A 24115-nucleotide genomic window follows, 5' to 3' on the forward strand; every position below is an offset into this window, starting at 1 on the left:
GATGAAGGCAGGGCCTCTTTTTAGGCCACAGCATCAGGAAAGAAGAACAGTCCGTAGTTGCATAAGCTTTCTGGGTCAATTGCCTAAGAAAAGATGCCTGGTATCACTGGGACACTATAGTTAATAAATCATTTATTTGCCACAGGTAACCTTACTGGAAAGTTTGGTCTGACTGTCCGGAAATTTCATGTTTGCGTGAGATTAGGATGGAAATATATGACAAATAAATGGTCTCTAAATTATTTTCGTGAGAAAACACGAGAAAACATTGAAATAACATGTATGGCTTGATATTGTAGGGGAGGGCAGGTGGGTATGTGTGTTTTTGAAACTGCGGAACAATTTTTCTAGAGGCCTAAATTTCAATGAGCTATTCCGAATCGATGTTTCGCGAGCTAGTACGAGCATTGAAAAGCTGTAAAAAGCTAACTCACCTGAAGTAACAAAATATGAAAAGTGACAAGAGTAGGGCAACCAGTGATATGGAGTATCCCGTGACGTAGAGTGAATTCACCAAGTTTCGGAACTGCAAAAAGAAAATAAAAGTGTGAATAACAATAGGTCCAGTTAATTGAAGCAATACTACCCAGACTGGTTTGATCATCATCATCATCTTCGTCGTCGTCGTCGTCATCATCATCATCATCAGCCTGACTACGTCCACTGCAGGGCAAAGGCCTCTCTCATGTTCCGCCAGTTAACCCGGTGCTGTGCTTGCTGCTGCCAATTTATACCCGCAAACTTCTTAATCTCATCTGCCCACTTAACCTTCTGTCTCCCCCTAACCCGCTCGCCTTCTCTGGGAATCCAGTTAGTTACCCTTAATGACCAGCGGTTATCCTGTCTACGTGCTACATGCCCGGCCCATGTCCATTTCCTCTTCTTGATTTCAACTATGATATCCTTAACACCCGTTTGTTCCCTAAAACACTCTGCTCTCTTCTTGTCTCTTAAGGTTACACCTGCCATTTTTCTTTCCATTGCTCGCTGCGTCGTCCTCAATTTAAGCTGAACCCTCTTTGTAAGTCTCCAAGTTTCTGCTCCGTAGCTAAGTACCAGCAAGATACAGCTGTTATATACCTTCCTCTTGAGGGATAGTGGCAATCTACCTGTCATAATTTGAGAGTGCTTGCCAAATGTGCCCCACCCCATTCTTATTCTTCTAGTTACTTCAATCTCGTGGTTCGGCTCCGCGGTTATTATCTGCCCTATGTAGACATAGTCTTTTACAACTTGAAGTGCACTATTACCTATCTCGAAGCGCTGTTCTCCTCCAAGGTTTCTGTACATTACTTTCGTTTTCTGCAGATTAATTTTAAGACCCACCTTTCTGCTCTCCTTGTCTAATTCCGTAGTCACGAGTTGCGAATCGTCCCCTGAGTTACTCAGCAATGCAATGTCATCGGCAAAGCGCATGTTACTGAGGTACTTCCAGAATTTCTTCCAGGATGTTTATATATACTTCATAGACGCCCTGATTCCGCAGTGTCTGCATGACGGCTGATATTTATACTGAAATAAACGGCTTCTCGTAATCTATGAAGGCTATGTAAAGTGGTTGTTTATATTCTGAGCATTTCTGTATTACCTGATTGATAGTATGAATGTGGTCGATTGTTGAGTAGCCTGTTCAAAATGCTGCTTGTTTTTTTGGTTGATTGAATTCTAATGTTTTCTTTACTCTATTAGCCATTAACTTTGTAAATAGCTTGTATAGAGCAAGCTGATCAGCCTGTAATTTTTCAAGTCCTTGTCATCTCTTTTCTTATGTATTAGGATGATGTTAGCGTTCTTCCAAGACTCTGGTACTCTTCCCGGGAGGAGACACCTCGTAAACAAGGTGGCTAGTTTTTCTAACACAATCTCTCCTCAACCTTTCAGCAGATCTGATGTTACCTGATCCTCACCTGCAGCTTTGCCTCTTTGCATGCTCTCCAAAGCTTTTATGACTTCTTCTATCATTACTGGTGGGGTGTCATCTGGGTTACTGCCAGTTCTTATAGTATTAAGGTCGTGGTTGTCCCGGCTATTGTACAGATCTCTGTAAAACTCCTCCACTATTTTATCTATCCGATCTATATTGGTAGTTATTTTGCCTTCTTTGTCCCTTAGTGCATACATTCGATTTTTGCCTATCGCGAGTTTCCTCTTCACTGCTTTGACGCTTCCCCCGTTTTTCAGAGCGTGTTCAATTTTCTCTATGTAATACCTTCTTACATCGCATACCTTACGCCTAATAATTAACTTCGAAAGCTCTGCCAGTTCTATACAGACCGGTTTATCTAAGGTCAAATAAGCAGCAAATGCGTTTTTGATGAATTGACAAAAAGAGTGGCTTTATTTCCTTTTCTTTATTTCATTTAAGACTAACTAAGGAAATCAAAGAGCACATCGCAAAGCGCCCTCTCTTGTGAGTTATGACTCATAGCTAGAACTTAGTGTACGCAAAACACCAGCGGTAACAACACCTTGAGTTCTCAATGTCCGAACAAGGCGCTAAGTTCTCAAATGAATTAAAGCATATGTGACCCGTCGGGACCGTGGTAAGTTGCTCCACCCTACACGAGATTAGACTCTCGCTCAATAAATTTAATTTTTTTTCTGTTCACTATGCCACAGTATGCTACATGTGGCATCGAACTTATAAAGCGGTACTCATCTCCGGTAAAGGTTCTTTTTTTTTCAATATTTTCACGATCCCTTTTGTCTTCATCAAACCTGGAAGAACCAGTTTTTTCAATGCCACTTTGTATGCGACACGAAAGTTTGCACATGAAAAATATTACATTCCTAACTTCTTTGTTATATCTCAAGTTAAATGGCAGAGGCACCCAAATCTTTGAACATTAGGCGCAGGGGTGACTTTTTTGTGTGTCAGCCTTATATGATAAAACTCAGTTCCGGAAAATTGTTTTTAGGAAGTGTGCTTCGTGATTGATTGATTGATTTGTGGGGTTTAACGTCCTAAAACCACCATTTGATTATGAGAGACGCCGTAGTGGAGGGCTCCGGAAATTTTGACCACCTGGGGTTCTTTAACGTGGACCCAAATCTGAGTACACGGGCCTACAACATTTCCGCCTCCATCGAAAATGCAGCCGCCGCAGCCGGGAATCGAACCCGCGACCTGCGGGTCAGCAGCCGAGTACCTTAGCCACTAGACCACCGCGGCGGGGCAGTGTGCTTCGTGGGTATGTCCTTCTTCGCTCTTTTTGGAGTGATTCAGTTATGGCAAAGATACACTGAAAACTTCGTCACTCGCATCGTATACGTAAAAGATTTGGGTGACTATACCTGCCAACGATTGTTATACTTAACGTAGCTTACGGCGCGAAAAAAAAAACACGAGAGAAGGACAAGCGCAAACTATCAACTAAGTTTATTCGAAAAAAACACACACACATATATATACAGGTCAACAAAGTCACAAGTCATACTAGCGGAAAATAAGTACTTTTAGTGGCAAGCACTCAAGTAATCTATCTCGGTGGTATGTAACGTGATTAACGTGATTGTAACGTGGCATGTAACTTAATGAATTTTGTTGATAGTTTGCGCTTGTCCTTCTCTCGTGTTTTTTTGTCGTGCCATGAGCTACGTTAAGAATGAACCAACTCGCCGAACAAGTCACTCTGCTGTCATGCATACGTTTACACTCTGATCAAAAACGTTTTTTTTTTAATTTGGTGAATGTGAATGCACTGCATTTTGCTGATGACTACTTGTCATACTCTTTTATTTGCTAGTTCGGCAGAGGAAGCTGCCCAATGAAAAAAAAAGCCCGTGCACTCAAAAGAATCTCTACGCGATGGAGATCGTCGTTGCCGCGACAACATCCCAGGTTAATTCCGGTGAGTCAACTTATCGATCAGCCGCCTAACTGATTTGCTGCAAAACAGCTTCACCATGAGCACTCAGCATATTTCTTTTTTCAAGCGTGCGAATAAAATCATTCGGCCAGAATTATTCACGTAACGCTCACCTTCCTGAAGTAATAAGGCTTGAAAAAGATGAAGACGTCAGTTGACTCGAGTAATGAAATTTAAAACGCAACTTTCACAAAGAAATACATATAGACGTTTAAATAGTCAGTGGTCAAGCTCACGAAGGAAACAGGAACGAGGAACAAGGTACGCTGGGAGATATTTTTGAACAATTTGTAATAAAAAGAGAGAGCGGAACGATCACTATGTTAAAACGGCTAGTATAGACCACACAGTCCAAATCAATCTTTACACCTCACACGATGTAAAAACAGGTCTTTTAATGTTGCTAGGTTATTTTAATAGATACGAGTTTAGAAGAAGTACGTGTCTTAATGAAGAAAAGAAGCCTTCGTGTTGTTATGAAATGGATGTTACGGACAAGCCTGTAGACACTTACCTGAAGGTCGTGAGTGTCGACGCATGCAGTGTAGTTGGACCACACATGACCAGTAACGGGATGCCGGAACCACGTTCCGTTTGACGTGCATAATTTGTGCGCTTGCCCTGTGGGGAAAAATATATACGACGGTGAGCTCAAGGCTCTAGCCTAAAACAACATCAAGTGATTACTGTCAGTGCCAGATCGCACTCAATCGCACAAGAGGAAAAAAAGTGATATCACTAAGACATATTGATTAGTCGCTGTTCGCGAAGAGTACCGCAGCTTTACTAAAACAAACTTATTGAAACGCCGGAGCACAAATACTAATTTAGAATAGTGCACAGATATGCGAATTTCCTACATTCTCACTTCGTATAGCACACCGTTCTACTTTGCAGTATGAAGTTCTGACGTGGTCAAGAAACAGCCGTTAGCACTGTTTTACGAAACATGGTTCTCCTCAGTGTTCTATGCACTGAATTCGTCAAATTCGATATTCTTCGCTGACTTATATGAGAAATATCAAATTGAACTAATTTAATTGAAGTTTGATTTTATGGGCAATACTATCAACCTTCTTCTCTTCCTGTTTACCGTGCACTTGAAGCTACCCCAACTAGATACCTTTTCGGATTTTTTGCTGTATCGTTCTTAACGAAGCACGAGCACACTCCTCGGGAGCGCCTTTGTGGCCAAAGTGGTCAGCCTGAAAAATTCACTCACTAGAAGACAGAAATCCGGCCACAAATCGGGGGCATGGTGCGAACACAGTCTGTCCAGGTGGGGTGTCATCCCGGCAGTTCCAGCCATCCCATGTTCGTGGGCATAGGGATTCGTTCGCTCCTGCGAAGGAAATCAATGAAGGCATCGTTCAAAGTTATGCAGTATTCATATACTGGTTGATTGATTGATATGTGAGGTTTAACGTCCCAAAACCACCATATTATAATGAGAGACGCCGTAGTGGAAGGTTCCGGAAATTTTGACCACCCGGGGTTCTTCAACGTGCACCCAAATCTGAGCACACAGGCCTACAACATTTCCGCCTTCATCGGAAATGCAGCCGCCGCAGCCGGGATTCGAGCCCACGACCGGCGGGTCAGCAGCCGAGTACCTTAGCCAATAGACCACAGCGGCGGGGCCGGTATTCATATACGATTTCGGAACTTGTTTGGAATATTAACGCATCATTCCAATTATGCGCGTATGTTACTGTTCGCTTGAAACGAGAAAAGAACCTTGGCGTGAGTTATTAAAATCTTAAATCCATCATATCAGTCAAAGAGACAATACAGGAGACAAAAAGCCGTCGGAAAGAGGATGTCAATGAACTTCACACTTCGACACTTCGTCAAGACAGCAATTGCTGTTGCTACCCAGACAGTCTTCACCTTTTCGCAAAACAGCTTCAAACACGCAGTTGTCTGTGGCATAAACTCTAACGGCCGGTTCAAAGCTCTCACCATACTGTCGCGCTTGGTATAAGCTATACCGCAGAAATGCGTAGCCCAGCGCAATGTTAGGTTCCATAGTGGCATTCGAGTTGCCATTGCTTTGGTGGTCTCTGCGAGCGCGCATCACCTCCACCTTATTTAACGCTCGTCCAGGTTTCACGCCGCAGCAACTGAGAGTGCTTACAGCAACAAAGTGCTTACTTAACAGACGCGATAAATAAAAAAAAATTTCGCTGCCGCTTACAGCGAAATGGGTCATTTCCAAAAAGAGAGCAGTAAACCACAGGTGCGAAAGGTGAACTCGTTAAGCGACCTCTATCAGTGCTCACCGAGCTCAGGAAACGGCTTGAGCAGTACGTGCTCTAGGCAATGCTTGAAGTGGTCGATCTTTTCTTGCCACATCCAGTTCTCTCCTCTAGGAGAACTCTGTTCCCAAGGAACGTACTCTCCGATTTCTTCGGCGATGTCAAGGAGAAGCTTCAGTTCGGGGTCCTGGAAAGACACCATGCTTCAAATACCCTAGAATAATGGCCACTAAATTAGACATACGGTTTTAATACGTGGGTACCTTTGTAAATGTGCAGTTAGGAATGTATGTTTCGACGAATAACCAAAAAACACAGTTCATTGAATTTCATAATTTGTACTGACTTAACGCCAGTACGTTTGCTGTAAGCGAAATAGAAATAGACGTTGTTTAGTAGACACGTGACACGTATTCCGTAGTCATGTGCCTGCCGTGTCATATGAGTATGAAACATGAGATGTGCATTCTGTCTACAGTAATGCAGTATTACATAGACTATACTCTCATGGGGCTGATGGGTGGCAACACAACGAAGGTGGAACGTTTGCTGTATGTCAGTGTGCCTTAAAAAGTGGAATGGTGCTTTGTCCTGTATTGGAAGCCCGCTTCGTTCCACGTTAAGGTGGGCAACATATTGTGGAACTCTCAGGAGGTTACACGTAAATTATTATCATATTTCAGAACACTTTCGAAGCTGTGAGTTGCTTGAGGCATAACAAGTTAGCCAGTGCACACAAATTAATACTCACAAAGTATGGCGATACTGTGCAGGCGTCATAGTTCCCCATTTCGTCTTGCCAGGAGCCCCTTATGAGACAGTGGTACGTAGCGGTAGCTGCATTCACAACCCAATAGAGAAGAAAAAATTCTTAGCAAGCGTACATCTAGTACAAACATAAGCAAGTAATGCCCCGAACACGCCTAAATACTGCTGTTTTGACAGGTATTGCGTTACCGTTTTCATTTGAATAAGAGCAAATGAAGCTTCTATGAAAAAGGTACATGGCTAATCTTAATAAACTATGGGCTCTAACCCGTTCTCAAACCAGTACAGTAGCGAATAAAAATGTTAATATTCAAGTTACGCCATGAAAAAACTCACGTGATGACTTCAACGGATCACTTGAATTTAATGGGGTGCTATTACTTTTTACCTTGACTAAGAACGGTTAAGTAGCAAGCGCTAATTAGTATGCATCAACTGGGTAACTGTGCTATTGTCACATAACGGCACTGGCACCAAACTACACAGGACACCTAAGATAAAATGGGAGATTGTTTGCACGTGCGCACATATGCGTGGTTCGTCACCCCAGCAAGGACGTAATAGACTCGTTTTCACCGCTAATCACCACGTATCGGATCGACGGCACTGAGCACAGACAAAAGTTATTAAATGTACTCAGTTCACGTGAGATAAGTGGTCAGTGACGTGGTCTCTGGCGTGCCTCAAGGATAGCTTGCCATTCATTACCTTCGGGCATGGAAGTGCATGACGCCGGTTTTCACGGCGTGTTTGTGCAACCTGCCACGTGGCGCATGTGTTTTTCCACAAATGAGACCAGTGAATTCAGCAAGCAAGCTTAGATTCGTGCTTAGCGTTCACGTTACAGAAAGCAAAGGCGTAAAAGACGAAAATGAATGGACAAACTGTCAACAGGCTGGGTGCACTGCAACATTTCTCGTTTACTCCACTTTGATCTGATAATGTCACATCGAGTTTACGTGAACGCGCTTATTACCCGAGACGTTAACGTTGCCAGGCAGCAGTGTCGGACATGGTGCCTTAGCCGTCATTCCCCGCGGCGTTGGTGGCCAACACTGCCTTCCGTCAAACCTCCAGTCACATCCAGCTGCATACGGGAAAAATTAAAAGTTTAATCAAACTTGAGTGGCGATTTCTTACCAGATAACTTCAAAAGAAAGTTGTACGTATACTGGAGCGAAAATGAAAGTATTTTTGTACGCAGAAACAAAAAGCAGGCTTCAGCATGTCTACTCTCTCCGAGTATTTCTAAAAATATTGAAACACTGTTGCAATATAAACTTTTTAACCATATATTTTTTTTCTTCTCAGGCCGGGGCCACTAGGTCTCGCGTGCATTTTAAGTTACATAAATTAAACACTTTCAATATGTAGAGGCTCCTTTTTGTAGAGTAGGACTTGGGCTTAGCTTTGTTCAACCACACCTTGCTAAACTGGGGGTTTGTTTTTTATTGTCTTGCATTACACATGCTCGTGTGTGCTTATTCTTAAGCTCAAACCCGCTTAAATTGCGCAGTGAGACGTGAGATATGTAGCGTGCTCCACTGGGTATACTATCGTCGCCACTGTAAATTCCTCACACCAAACTCTGAAAATCACCCCACCTGTCGTTTAATTAGCGATTAGCGGTAACTAGCCAGACCAGCGTGATGAAACCAAATAGCAATGAGTCATTCACCAGTGTCATTGTCTCCGGCCTCGAAAAACGCCCGCTGTTCGCACTCGCGCAACGCCTTCAGCTGGGCGAACACCCGTTCGGTGCGGGAACCGAATACACTGAGGCAACCCCAGGGCAGCAGGCAGGTGGATAGTATCTGTGTGAAAGCAGAGAAACCGTCGAATATGATGTACAAGGTGACGGGAATGCGGGTGACTGAGATGAAACTGACAAAGTAGAAAAAAAAGCCTGTTGCTCAGTTTAGGGCTGTCTTCATTTATTGACTTACACGGGGTGTTCCAGATATGACGTAGCTTATAATTTAAAGCAAGACGAACGTCGTTACGTGGAACACACCAAGTGCAGGCTGTACTCTGTAGGCACCTGTAATTTTTTTTACTAGTGTGACTTAATAAGTAGTGCTCATTATATTTCTAACTTTACAAATGTTTCCCAATTCATCAAAATGTCAATGAGGCAAACGTTGACATCTTCAAATCACATCTAACTGGGCTGTTCGCCACTATGTACCGAACCCGTGCTCGTTTTTTTAGGGGGGAGGGGTGTGGGGGGAGGGGGCGAAATGGGGGTTGATGAAAACAGCCCACGTATCCTGAAAAACGACAGGTGACTATACTCACAAGGAAGCAGGGCCCTCAGACAGGATTATGGTGAGGTAGAAAGTCAGGGCTATATGCTCCCACCTTTTGCGGGTGCGAGCGTATTCATGTGCTACTTTTCATATTTTGCGTGCTTTCTTTATCAGCCGGAACAAAATGTGCATGTCAATAGTACGTTGCTAAAAATAGCGCAATTAGATGACAATTGAGCATACCTTCACATGTCTCATTGACACTTTAACGATTAGGTGAGCACCTATTCATCGACTTAGAAACACAGTAATTACTAATTGACCAAGGCGCATTGCCAAACAATAACTGCGTAGTTGGTGAAGTTTTATTATTACGAATCGCGTTTTTTTCGAAATCTCAAAGTACCTAAGGGCTCTTCCTAAAAGGGACTTGAATTCATCCCTTCGACCACACTCCTCGTCCAAACGAAGTAACACCTTGACTCATTATTTCTACAACTACTTCCGTAGTGACGAATTAATTATTATTATTATTATTATTATTATTATTATTATTATTATTATTATTATTATTATTATTATTATTATTGTTACTACTACTACTAAAATAACAGCTCTTATAGTTTAACGCTCCAAAAATATTCACATGTATGTTGCCACAGAACAGCTTGTTCGGAAAGCTGCTGACAAATATTTTATTTCCCTTATCTTTGTACATCTTTGGGCACATTTCTTAAAATACCCAGTATATATTTCAAGTCAGGATTCTCCGAACAGAGTAGCAGACAGACAGACAGACAGACAGACAGACAGACAGACAGACAGACAGACAGACAGACATGCCGCAATGTGGGCTCTGTGGGTCGATAGTCATTTTATTGTGGTCATTTATTTATATGGACACTCTCAACTGGATTTTGCCGCAGGCGTCAGCGTCGGTGTCGCCGTCATTCACCGTACGTGTATACGTAACTATATGCATAAAAACGCATGAAAGAAAAACAATTCAGAAAAAAGCACCTCAGCGTGGAACCGAACGTGGCTCCTCTGAATTGTGAGTGCGAGGTGTTAACCACTGAGCCACGAAAGAGCACCTCCTCCAACATTCAAACAGCAAGCTATATATATTTACCGCTTACCGCTGCTGACGGGCATCTCAGGGGGAACTATCGTGTTTTCAGCATTACCAGCAAGATGGCTCAATGAGCGCGCGTCGCCACATCGTCACGACGCGCGCTCTCATCTCTCGCGCGTACTTTGCCCCGCGGAGATGATGCAGGGTGGGCGCTAACGCGCGCGCCAGTATCTCGCCAGTATCTCGCCAGTATCTCGCCAGCTAAGACGTACGGTAGGACCGTACGTCTTAGCTGGCCTTGGGCTTTCACCGGGACGAATCTGTTGCAGTTACGGGGCTCGCAAAGGTCACTGAAATTGTTACTCAGTCTCCGTTTGCGAAATAAGGCGTGCTTTTCAGACACAGCGAAGTAGCAACTGAGACAGTTATTTTCGTTCATCGGTACCTGTGAATACGTTTCGTATGTCATTTGTGCGTGAGGAACGCAAAGCACGTTTCGATCTGCTTGCCATTCTGCGCGTGACCTTCCAATTTGTTGCTATCGCGTTCATTGCTTCTCCTTTGAGGCAAAGCTGCGACTTCTTTATTAGTTTAACAATACCTTCAAGAGCACTGTTGACGTTGATAGTGTTCGCGAGCACTGTTTTTATCACGTGATAGAACAACTTTTTCTCATTCTGTGCCGGTTACGCAGTCCACATAAAAAAACAGAAGATACGGTAAATGGACAGGACGCAGCACCCCGAATAGAAGACACTCTTTCTAGAACCAATAAAGTAGAGCGAAATGAAAGCAAAGCAGTACGAGAGGGCAATACGAAGGGCAATACGAAAAGGGTACACGATGGTGTTTCTCGCAAAGCTCCGTACATCTCGCGAACTCGCTAGAAAGAGTCACCTCGAATCCGGGAACGTGAGCGGTGCGCGAACGTTTTACTGACAACAAAACTCAATCTGGAATATGTCGTGTTTTGTGAAGACATCATCCGTTTCGTTTATACACTTCCACCATCTCAAGAGAAAAAGGCACGCACGTAACAAACAAAAAAACGGACAGATGAAAACTTGTGAGCGATGGCTTTAAGGTGTAACTGAAAGTGAGATTGCTTCCACGGTGCAAGACGTTCGCAACTGCTGCGTTGAACCTTCCAGGACCCTCCGCAGCTTCCCACGCACAGGTACTCTACTATCTGAACTGTCGAGGCAACATGCTCTTTTATTCTAAGCTGTCTTTGGCTTGAAATTGATAGTTGGATGAAATCCCGCATAGTCATAAGCGGACATGCAGACAATTAGAACACGACTCTGACCACAGTTAACAACAAATATAAACAAAACGTTACGGCTGCTGCGTGGAGACGGAAACGACTTGCATTAACTTGGTTCAGTCACTTGGTTGTCAGTAACTTGGTTGAGTCATTGTAGACTGGTTTATAAGGTTTATTATCAGCGCGTTGTGGGTAATATACCATCGATAGCAATTTGAGAACCGCATACGATGTAAAACACGAGGGGGACCACACACGATGTAAATGAGTTTCTTTACCGCGACGCTGCTTCGAAACGTTGTTTCCCTAGAACATGGCGCCAGTTTAGATGTGCATCAAGGATATTGAAACTATAAAAGGAATGGAAAACACGTTCTTTTTCGTATTCGCGAAGAGATTTTTATGACTGCTAGCGGCACTCTGCCGTTCAGACAGGCCGAAATTTCACTCGTGTAATGTAATGAGCGACAAGGATGTACAATCAAAGATCCGAGACCTGTCAAAATGTTTACACGACACAAGTATAATCACTTAGATCCTGATGTGGTGAGGTTCACACAGTCCAAGCGTTTGACCTTGGTCCAAGAGTTTGACGGTTCTAGTGGTCACTCCACTTGTCGATAAATTTGGTGGTTGACAGGGCCACGACCCGTGTTGTTACGAAGTGGTGCTCTGTGTAGCCTAACACCTTCTCTCCACAAAAGCATTCGTGTATATTTTGGATAATTCATATTTTCATTGTGTCCTGTTCCCGTATGATGATTGTTCTGGACCCCAATAACTGCTGCTATCTATTTACCTGCTGTGAACCGGGTTAGGGAATGACGTGTCCTGTTCCCGTATGATGATTGTTCTGGACCCCAATAACTGCTGCTATCTATTTACCTGCTGTGAACCGGGTTAGGGAATGACGTCTTCATGATGGCGGAATAGTCCACGAGGCAACGAACTCTCTTCTAACCACAAGCTATTTCTTGCTTCGGGCGCATGCCATCAAATGTTACGGTGAGCAAACGTATACAATTCGCTTTTGAGGTTGGCTTTACTTGTTAACTCCCACTACACAATATACCTATCTGCTCTGCAGCTACACGACTGCATTCGAAACCAACTACACTGTAGAAAGTGACATCTGGTCCCCCTCAGATCTTAGAAATTTCGCTACAACTTCTAGAAGCAACCTTCATGATTTCGAAGGCAGCGCCAATTACGCCAGCTGCTGCTTGAATTCTCATGGCTGCTATGCGCTGTTGCCTCGTTTCGACTCCCGTCTTCGAATTTCTTGCCTATAACTTTAAAGCAGTCGGTTCATTCTTGAACATTCGTTTTTCTTTGCTTAACTCCCCTTAGAAACCAATAAATTATTTTGTTTCCCTTATTTCAAAACTAAAACACGAATTGTGTAGTAGTAACCTTCTGTCGACTCCTCTTCTGCCCAGAAATCGTTCAGCGGGTGCTCAGCAAGAGCAATCCACTTTCTTTCCCTTACGAACTGCATTCTCTCCATGGAAATTGACAAGATCCTGAAGAGATTCAACTGTCCCACGCATAACACATGAGTAGCGAACCCTGCGTTCTGAAACCCGGAAACTGTAGTAACAGTGACGGGACCGTTATGCTGCTTAAAAAGCCGTAAAAGGGGCCCAGTCGGCAGGGAATGGAACGGCACTAGATATGAAAACGCAATGTAAAAAGTAAATGCAGAAGAAACGCGTGTTTGAGAGAACAAACTTTATGGCAAGGCAGTATACAGCGGATTGAAGCAGCAAACGCAGCATCCATGGCCAATCGGCCTAATGCTTCCCGGCTTTGGAGGATGACGAAACCCGGAATGGATGCCATGTACAGAGCACAGCAAGCATAAATAGGAAATAAACTGTACAAAAATAGAAAAAGGTTTTACTATGTCCAAGAAAAAGAGACGTTTCAAAAGGGTGGTAACGAAAGTGTAAGGGTTCCCTGTGGTCAAAAGATTGCATACAGGGAGTATAGGTATATCGAGGAAATGCGAAAACCTGGCTGGGCTTCTTTATGATATTTTTGTAGGAAGGCTAGAATAAAGATAAAGTTCCTCTCCGATTATATATACGAAGTATAATAGCGTCCCTGCTGCTGAAAAATTGCTGCATATTTTATGATTTCGAGACTGCGAAGACGTAAAAGTTTGAGCAGAGAACTCCCACTGAGGTGCCAGCGAGCCTGGTGCAGAAGCACTCCTTCTCCGGTTCTTTACAGGCTTGCGACGACAAAAGCTTCCATTTCGTACGTTTCTCAGGAAAGGTTGACAAGGTGCAGTAAACTGTAAGAAGTTTTTAGGGACATAATGCTGAAAAATGCGCAAGCAGGCAGCGCACGAATTTCGGCTCCTTTAGGGATTGTCCACTTTTCTTCACGCCAACCTATCTCATAAGCTGCGACAGGAAAATACCTTGTGGATAAAAGTTCGTCAAAGGTAGTCCCTGTAGTGAGCGTCGGTGTGATTGACGTTTGTAAATACTTAAGGTAAAAGCAAAGATGAAAAAACCAAAAGGAAGTAATGTGTATGGTTGTAGTGTTTGATATCTTCGTACTATCAATAAGTAAATATATTTTTTATAACTCGAAGGATATATTATCAGTGTCTTTACATGCCACATTCACAATAAGAGACGCGTCGTAGTCGAAAGCTGCCCTAGTTTTGACCATCTGATATTATTTATTGTGCACCGTCTTCGCACAATAAACAAATCTCTAGCATTATCGGAAACAGCTTATCTTAAGGTTAAATATTGTTACATGCGTATATGTGGCTGGGCACGTATACGCATGAATACGTGCCTAGAATTCAAAGAATGACGTGCAGCGTGTCAGAAGATTCCGGCAAGGCAGTTATACGGAACTTCTGGCAGCTTCGGGCGCAAGGTAAAAAAGAAAAACAGCTGGGCAAGAGAAACCGAGGCCACTTAAGCGAAGACAAGCTGATAATCCATCCCCAAGCACTCGCCTGGGATACTGACATGAACCAACCGGTCCCTCTTCGGACGCATGCACATTAATATAGTCGTGAATGACGTGATAAACTTTCTGGCTTATTGTGGAATGCGCAATGTAGCGCGAAGAAAAGTTTTACACCATAGTTGTAGGTTGTCAATTGTCCGAACTTCAAGAATCAAATTTATGAAGTTACTGTTTTGCTTGAAACGGTGGAAGAACATATCGCCATGGCTACCGAGTCACGGTTAGATAACACAGTATCATATGTGGAACAATTTCACCTGACTTCACAGTGCATCATAAATATAAAGAGAGGCATGGTGGACGGGTGTTTCTTTTATTTCAAGATCCCTTACCAGTGAAGGTGTTTTAGATAATAAAACTGAATTATGATGGTGCCACTTGGTAATATCACCAGGGTATCAACATATCGTTTTTCAATCAATTTACCGCCCACTTAACCACAGAAATAAACGAATAATTGAACTTTTCAGCATGCTGTCGCATATGCCTGACTGCGTAATACTAGGATGAGGCTTCAATCTGCCCAGTATGAAATGGGATACCGACAGCGTAGCCCCAGAGAAAACTCAAATTTGCTCTAACTTTTCAGAACTAATGAGCATCTGTGGCTTACAGCAATGTGTGAACGAACCAACACGCTTTAACGCTATCCTGTGTCTTTTACTAAGCGATGATCAAAATGTTATTATTTGCACAAATGAATGTCCAGGCATTAGTGACCCCGGCTTTGTTGGTGCAAAAGTGAAACGTTTCCAGAAGACATGCACGTAAACAACCATTTGATAGTGTTTTCATGTACGATATAGATGACTTCGATTACGTTTTCAAGGAGTTGCTTTTGTTCTTTCCCACTTTTTGATGCATATCACAGAGGTTTTTGAAGTACAGCAAGAAGCAAAAACCTGAGATGCACAAAAACTCTGAGATGCACAAAATGGTCAGAAAAGCAGCTAATGCCACAAAATAAAAACTTCTTCAAAACAGAAGATCACTAAATAAAGCAAAGCTCGAAAGTACAAACAAGCTGCCTCAAGGTAAAACTGAAATTTGCAAAAGATTTCTTCGAAAAGATGAAAATACACCTGAAGCGTAAGCTAAAATTCTTTTTGAAGGTACGTCAAGAACAACAGAAAAAATGGCACAGTTATCCCTGGCCTCTTAACTACGGAGAAAACTGCTATGTATATTCACGGATGTTCTTTTCGGTAACCTTAACTCAACTTGATGACCAGCCGCTTTTCGAGCAATCTAAAAGGTCATGACCTTCTAACTGGTAATCGAGAAGCGGTGAAAAAACTTTCAGGTTTCTCCAATCAGCCAGCCTCATCTAACAACCATGCGGGATCCTTGCGTATGTGAGTATTTGCTTTTTCTTTGCTTTAGCATTTTGTCATTATTTTTCTTCTTACCTTTCTGTGTTATCATACCCCATGCACATTGCAGGATACAAAACTAGATATTCACTTTTCGGTTAACTTCTCTGTTACATGTTCACACTTTATCTTTCTCTTTCCCTCTTTTTGTCTCTTTTTTTTCTCATTGTATGAAGGCTGCCATGAATGAATGACTATTCAGCGAAGCGCAGCAGCCGGCAAATCCAGTGGTGAAGGGCAATGAAGAGATAAAGAAATGACTGAGCAAGCTTGCTATCATTCACATCCCTAATAAACATTACCATAACTTCTACGGTAAACCACGTTAGCGGACAAACTGGGGTTGCCTGCACGCATAGACTGGCAGTGTGGTCACTCTTGTGATTTGACGTAGCTTCGCAATATCCTACTAGCATATCACAATATCCTACTAGAATATCACAATATCCTACTGGTTTCCCGATTTGCAGCCAAAGTACACAATATATGAATACTCGGCAAGGTCTTCAAATTAAAACATGCAAAATTGCTAAGATATAGAAAAAGAAACCAGCACAACATATTTCTTACCAATGTGACAGAAGCCCGACGCTCCCTGGTCATTACGAAGGACTGCGTTGTCGAACCTGCAAAAGCCAAACGACCACGAATCCAGAAAACATCGTCTTCAAGTCGGCCTCGTGCCATCATAGATTCCATAGCAGTACGAGCACGGAAGAGCTTATGCTATGCTATGGGTAGATATACAGCAGTGCTTGACTGTAATCGCGGAGAGCCTAGCCTCGTTTATAGTACGGCTTGCTACGCCAGGAGTCAAGTGCTGATTAAGGTATGTACAATGACCACATATACAATATATTCACATACACAGCCGAGTAATCTCTTATGTTCTGTTCACTTGAGTACTTCTTAGAAGAAAGCAGCGTTTTCTGGTTGCGTATTGTACAGACTGTGCTTCGCGAAGAACCGAGGAACTCCAAACTCAAGCCGCGTGTCAAATGTGCCATTTTCATTTCCAACCCCTCATAACCGACAATAAAAATAATCCCACAAGGCGTCTTTTATGTATTCCTGATTGTTAGAAGTTGTGCGCATCGAGTCAGGCTGTTCAGTCTTGTACCTGAAGTAGTTTACGCAACGTAGAGTCTGATATACTGAACGTACAGTTCATCTTGCGCCATTAATCTTCGTGACTCATAAAAGCTACAAGGTAGGTCTACATTTGTAGCGATGCGTGCTGGCTACTTGAGGGTATGATGACGGTATACAGAATACTAAGGAATGATTTGTAATTATTGGTGACGTGTGCTCAGCAGCCAGCGCTATCTACAAAGCAAAATAGGCATACGTGAGTTATTTGAGGCATTAATGGAAACATCAATTTCCTCATCTAACTTCATATATACAAAAATATATACAAATATGCCCATAATTACTTCAGAGGGCTTGATCACTAGTGTTCTGTTCGCTAATAGGGCCGCGCTGTAAAACTGTGAACACCACTGACGACTAGAAGTACTTGTATACTTTGCTCTATTCGCTATGCCAATACCGTTTTTACCGCCATGGATCATAACTTAAGATCAAAACACATCCTGTGCAAATGTGAGTTGCTCTTGTTTATTTATTTCTTTCTTTTTGTCATTCTACGCTATTAGCGTATATTTTCCCCTGTCAGCCCACTTCCTCTATAGCACTTTAAGGGCTACACCATGAAAAATATGTAAGATACATTAGCGTTGTGTTCAGACACGTGCCACTTGTATTCTGCGGAAGTAGGTATTTTTCCGATTCGACTGCGTCGCGAAGCATCATAAAAGCCGCAGCACTGTACCAGTGAGATCTTAGCTTTGTCGCAATAGAGTCAGTAGGTGCACGAGCTCCTTCAATGGGTTTCTTTCCGGCGACTGTTGCAAACAATAGCTAAAGCAAGCCCCCTTTGATATTTTTGAACACCACTGCATTATTTCGCCGTAATGGATGTTATGGTAATGGATGTTCTCGATGGTAAAATCGATACATGTGCACCATGGATGGTGTGAAGGACCTCTCCAAAAAAAAGCTAAAAAAGGGCAGTTTTTACGGTGTGTTCACCGATTTATTTTTGTTGGCAATGTCTCTCCTCAATACATTGCCCGTTTTTCAGGGCAAGGAATACATTGTGTCGTAACGGCTTCGGAAGTCGCTCGTAAGATCATTCTTCGAGTCTTGCTGTCAACAGCGTCTTCTTTGCGACCAGCTGCTTTTTCTGCCTTTTATATATCTCGCTTATGCTCTCGTAAGAGGGGAATCGCCACTGAGCTTCCTGAAATATCTGCAAGGACAACAATATTTGATAATTCGCTACTTGTAACTCATCGCTTCTGTATGTTTTCTTCAGATATTGGGTTCAGTTCTAGCAGCTATGGATCTTTTTGATAATTTAGGCACCGTTAACGGGTGCCTACGGGTGAGTATGCGCGTGCGTTACTGCCTTTAGCCGCGCCGTACAGCACCTGCTGTGGTTTGGCACCGAACATGTGACCTAAAGATTGACAGCACGGCGTTTAAACTACCTCCACAGAGTGAAATAGATTGCCACGTGACTTTATAGGAAGTGCATGTAGTTCCCTTGATGCCATTTATCACTTAACGATATGAGGAATATAATTTGATGCGAATTGATATCAGCACAATATAACCAAAGCTCTTCATAGTAAAGCGTGAACGTGAACGTGAGTGGTGAGTGGGTGAGGAGGAAGAGGAAAAGGGCGAAGCGAATCGACGAAAGTGAAATGCGGGTGCGCCTGATTCTTGTTTTGTTTTAAATGCGAAGCGTTTCTTAGCAAACTTCGGTGACTTTGAGCGTATCTATCTATCTATCTATCTATCTATCTATCTATCTATCTATCTATCTATCTATCTATCTATCTATCTATCTATCTAGCCGCTTACGTTTGGATGCTCTCGTGGTCACCCCCTTAACTTAGCGTGAACCAAAATTAGCATGGAAGATTAAGATGGTTTGACAAATATAACGCGCTGCTCAAGACCTCAATAATGTCACAATACCGTCACGTATGTCATTAAACACGTCCCGCCAGACAGTGGCACATACCCACAGGCAGGTATGTGCCACTGGTATGTGGTCATGTGCCACAAGTGATTGACACTTACTATCTACCCAGGAACGATGAGAACACACATGGGCAGTTTCAATGTGCGAGCGTTGACAAATAACCGAAATCGGTAGCGTCAACAAGACGAATGGAAATAATAAATTTCAGGGTCCCAAGTGGAATCGAACCCTAGCAATCTGCGTGGCAATGAAGCATTTTACCACAGTGCTATGGTCTCGGAACTGCTGTTCAAATAGACGCTAGTCTTCGTGAAACTTCAATAGTGCTTGCAGTGCTGCCTACCCACTTTTATAGACATTACACATGTGCTTTTTTTTCATACACCCGTCACGTCAGGTTAACGTCAGTTGCAGTTAGTTGCCATGCGCTGAAGTTGATTTATGTGGCAGTATTCAGGGCCAGCATCCTCGCGAGCATGAGCGCTTCATATCAGCTTCTGGTGTTGCTAATACGTACGTTCCCGTTGGCATCGTTGCGCAAGTGCAAAGAACTGGTTATATAAACATCTGCAACTCTTCAACATATGTCTGTGCGTCCAACGTTTGTAGATATATTTAGCGTCATTTCATGGCGTGTCAGACAATAAAAAAATTGCAACACGGTCACCTTCCCTCTGCATGCTTCGCATAACGTCGATTCCCAGGTACGTGGGATCTGCCAATTTTTTTTTTTTTTACTGTAGAAGCTATACGGCTCAGTAAAGGAATTGTACCGATTACGCGAAGGAACGCTAGACGCGCTCGCTACAAAATCGCTAGTTGAGAATGATGCGGACAACTTGTCTGTAAAAAATGGCGACCACGACGTGTTTCGGGCTACCGAATTGAATCTGACGTTAAACATACATGACAAAGGACACTCTTAGAGCTTAGTGACTGATAAATAGGGATAACTGTCTCGTTTAGTGGCAGTTTGGACACCACATAAGAAGGAGTGGACGAAGTACGAGCGTTGTCAAAAGCACCCGTGTTGTGTTCCGTCTTTCTCAAACTCCGTTATTTGGAGCTGTTTTGCCTTTCCCAGCTATGAAAGTAATACCTAGAGTTAAAGACGAAACTATAAAATTGTGACTGGAGTATGCCTTTGATTACGAAAAGTTTAATAAATAGAAAACATGCGCGAATGTGCGACAAATAACATCAGCAAGAAGGAAAAAAATCAGACGCCAGCGCACAAGTATACGTGGTGAAGTCTCGGTGCAGTACGTAAATAACAGACTAGTGCAAGCAGTACACCATGCGGGAATGTCCAGCGGCAAAAGTTGAAGAGACTTTTTATTTGGCAAAGCCTGCAATTTGGCAAAGCCTGCTACCCGAAAAATCTTTGCTTGTACTTAAGACTTGTAAAATTTCCACTGAACGCTGCACTTGCTTTGTGTACACGTTCTTCAGTGCCAGAACCTGACCGCATCGCCTACCACGCTTGGTGTAAACTCGGAGATCATGCTCGTAAGACACTATTGCTGCTATACAGCGACTACTGACAAACTGGCATATAGTTCCACATGAATGGAGGTCAAGTTGCCTGATTCCACTTCTCAAAGCCGGCAAGCCGCTTTTGGACATTTTCTTCTACTACCCGATCACCCTCGCGAGCTGTGTGCGAAAAATCAAGAAGAGAATGATTCTAACGCGTCAGGAATGATACTTAGAGTTCTACGAAATATATCCAAATGCCATGTCCGGGTTATGACGAGGCCACTAATCAATTGACAGTGTAGTTAACTTGGTGACATGAGTAGAGCGCCAGAAGGCCTGTAAACGATTGTTTGGTGCTCTGTTTGTTGACGTTAAAGGGGCTTACGACAATGTCACCCACAAAGCCATTTTCAGTGCATTAGAAGTAGTGGGACTCGGTGGTAAGGTATATATGTGGGTCCAGAGCTACCTACAGAGTAGGTAATTTCACGTGCTAACAGAGAATGGCCCGTCGCCCGAGTACGGTAGCCGAGGAGTCCAGCAAGGCGGAGTTCTAAGACCGATGTTGTTCAACCTAACACTCATTGGACTAGTTGGCAAGTAGTCAAGAAGCATACGACTTTGAATTTATGATGATGACTTCTGTGTATGGACGTCAGGTGTGACTTGACTTCTACTTCGCGCTTGACTTCAAACGGGAGAATCAGCGGCATTGCACTATCTACGTAAACAAGGGCTCGAGATCGCTAGTGGGAAGTGTGCAGTCGTGGCGTTCACCAGGTGGTGTCTCCCAGCCACAGTCACAGGTTCTTGGAAGTCATAATCGACCTAGACCTGTATTGTATGCCTCACGTAAACTACGTGAAAGAACGGCTGACTGCCATTAGCCACTTGTTCAGGTTCCTTGCCGAGAAAACTTGGGGCGTGTCCGTCGAGACTATGTTACAGCTGTACAAGGTATTTTAATTGAATTTCTGTGGTGCAGCCTACCTGTAATATCTAACACATGCAAAAGGAGCCTGCGCACGCTCCGAAACATTCAAGCCAAGCCTCTTCGAAAATCCCTTGGTTTACACATCACCGTTGAAAGGATGCTTACTTATATGCTAGGAACCCTTCTCACCGCACGGTGAGCCTTGTTACTGAGAGGCCCCATACTACATTTCATACAGTTGTCTACGCGCATCGTGCATCCTTTACGTCAGGTTATACGCCTGCGGAGAAGCTGGTGTATCCTCCGTGGTGCCTGGCCCTTTCACAAGTACGTCTTTCAATACCAGGAATGCAGAAGAAAGTAAATTTGCCTTTGTGCACCCTAAAATAATTTAGCCTGTTTTTTTTGCAAGACATTTATAGTGCCAACGTACACATATACATGAATAGTTCAAACACAGCGTCTAGTTTTGGCGGTGTTGTTGTGATACCAGCTTGAGGAATAACCTTGCCAATCAAGCTGTCACTTGTCGCTACGTCTACGCCGGCGGAACGTGCGGCTTTGCGCGGTGCCCTAAAGTACATCGCATCCCAGAGACGGAGTAAATGGACTGTGTTTTCCGACTCAGAACCGGGCTCACACAACATGCAGTCAGTTTTTCGAAGATGTTTCCAGTACGGGATTGTCAAGCTTTTCCACCAAGTCTCAGAAACAGGTCACGAGGTCCGTTTTCAGTGGCTACCTGGTCATTGTCAGATCAGTGGCAATGATTCTGCAGACAACGCGGCTCGCACATTCCACCAAAAAAGAGCTCACCCTTCTGATTCTTCTGCCAAAGACAGACGCTGCAAGACAACTTCGTCCCCTGGCACGTAGTCTCTGGCTGCAGGAGTGGAACACCCTAAGCATAAGACATACAAGCCCCCCCTCCCCCCTTCAAATAAACCCTCAAATAGAACTTCTACCTTCATGTGGACTTTGTCGACGTGAAGCTTCACTTCTTTGTTGGCTGTGGTTGAGGGTCGCCTTCACGAGAGCATATACAACCCTCATTGGAGGGACCGACACTGCGAAAATGGAGGTCTACGGCACCGAAGAAGAGATCGGCCATCTGCTATGTCGTTGCTCTCAATTTGCATCCGAGAAAAAAGAAACTATCTGGCACGTTGCGACAATTTGACGATCGGCCACTCTCTGTGCAGATGCTGGAGCACCGTCGCCGTGTTTCATCGGTTCAAATAGCAGTCAAAGCCCTCTCACGCTTTCTGAGAACTAAAGGGCCTATGTGAATGCCTTAACCTTTTGTTTTGTGCCACCGCTGCATGCGCGTCAGCCCATTCACTGACACTATTTTGTCTCCCTCTCTTCTCTTTCCTTTTTCTCATCGTTATACTACCCTTTCCTATTTCTCCAGCTTTGGTAGCAAACCAGGTATGTGTCTGGTAACCCCCCTGCCTTCTCTCTTGTTCTTCCTTGCTTTGATAGTAATATTTGGAAGCTGTATTCGAAGCCTATGTTGTAATCACCATGACCCCTCCTGATTGCGAATTGAGTAAATGGGCCAAAAAAAAAAAACGTCGCCGTATGCCCCTCGTCAACTCTTCGTGTAAAAGAGCTCTTTTTTTTTGTCAAGAACTTCGACTGATTCAAATGTGGCAGCGTATGCGTGACAAATACGTCTCCTATCTCTCTCTTTCTTTCTATTTCTCTCTCTCTTTTCTTATGAGAGCAAGAGTTTGTCTTTAAGATGTCCCGGAACGCCCTTTTGGCGTATTATGCAAATATTCGTTCCGTTGCGCACAAATTCTCCGCGAAGTAATTACAAACTTCCAATGCGAATTTGTCGTGACAGTGAGCTGAGTTCGGTCTTCAGCACTAACGTTCATTCTGCGCTTGGCAAGAAATGTCACGCACAGGTCATACAGGCATTATGTCCCCGTACGTACTGCATAACTGATGTATGCCTTGCGTGCTTTTATTTATCCTCATGCGTGTTTTTTTTAGCTCATGTACCTTTACCCTAATATAATTTGTCAGCACACAATAGAAGCTTATGTTTGACCTGGTGACACCGTCCAGTTATGTCTCAGTAATGTTTGTCATCCTTGCTAATGCAAAAAAAAAGGCGCATCACTGCCCAAACCTATATAGCTGAAGCTATAAAATCGCGCAGTGACGTTCGGGGCTCCACGCGACCTTCTGGGGCTTAATGCACATAACTTCCGCAAGTACGGTTTGTTACTGGTCAGTCAGTTTCGCTAACGGCATGCCACGCGATGGACTGGCTGAAATATTTTCCCCAACAAACATTTTTAGGGGAAAAAACTTTTTGTGAATGTGGGTTCAGCATTATGTGTACCGTGTAAAGGTCATTCAAACGCACATGCTTTTTTTTATCATTTGCAAGCACAGAGTCCTTTCATTTCATAGTGTCTCTGTGTGTAAAAGCAGTACACGGTTTCAAGATTCCTGTGAATGACGACATGATACAACTTTGAGGACAGCGCTGAACGCAAAGATCTCACCAAAACCACTGTAGTAAATTGCTGTTTGTTAGGAATGCTGTCAGGTTCCCGGATCTATGCCTCGTTCCGTATCACTGAAGCGAATCATCAATTTTTGTTATGTGTTTTGAGTAAGCACCAGATCGTCATTGTTTACGAAATATTTCAGCTTACCTTTTTATGTCAGCCTGCATCTGTAGGAGCCACACCACGCCTTATTATTATTTTTGTAACGGAGAAGGCTGGCGATGCATCGTTATAAGTGACAAGGTAAAGGTTTAAAA

General features: G+C 43.4%; 1 protein-coding gene across 1 annotated transcript in view; it reads right to left on the bottom strand.

The window, feature by feature from the left end:
• Positions 1 to 24115, bottom strand: part of LOC142785106 (calcitonin gene-related peptide type 1 receptor-like) — a 65854-nt gene that overhangs the window by 8209 nt on the left and 33530 nt on the right. The window contains exons 3-10 of the mRNA XM_075883536.1: positions 16427 to 16482; positions 8574 to 8709; positions 7872 to 7982; positions 6879 to 6964; positions 6152 to 6314; positions 5092 to 5211; positions 4384 to 4490; positions 435 to 526 (exon numbers count right to left, since the gene is read on the bottom strand). Coding sequence (XP_075739651.1) covers positions 435 to 526; positions 4384 to 4490; positions 5092 to 5211; positions 6152 to 6314; positions 6879 to 6964; positions 7872 to 7982; positions 8574 to 8709; positions 16427 to 16459 — 848 coding nt within the window. The 5' untranslated portion in view covers positions 16460 to 16482. The remainder of the gene's footprint in view (positions 1 to 434; positions 527 to 4383; positions 4491 to 5091; positions 5212 to 6151; positions 6315 to 6878; positions 6965 to 7871; positions 7983 to 8573; positions 8710 to 16426; positions 16483 to 24115) is intronic.

Source organism: Rhipicephalus microplus, unplaced genomic scaffold, assembly GCF_043290135.1.
Source record: "Rhipicephalus microplus isolate Deutch F79 unplaced genomic scaffold, USDA_Rmic scaffold_18, whole genome shotgun sequence".
Taxonomy (NCBI): domain Eukaryota; kingdom Metazoa; phylum Arthropoda; class Arachnida; order Ixodida; family Ixodidae; genus Rhipicephalus; species Rhipicephalus microplus.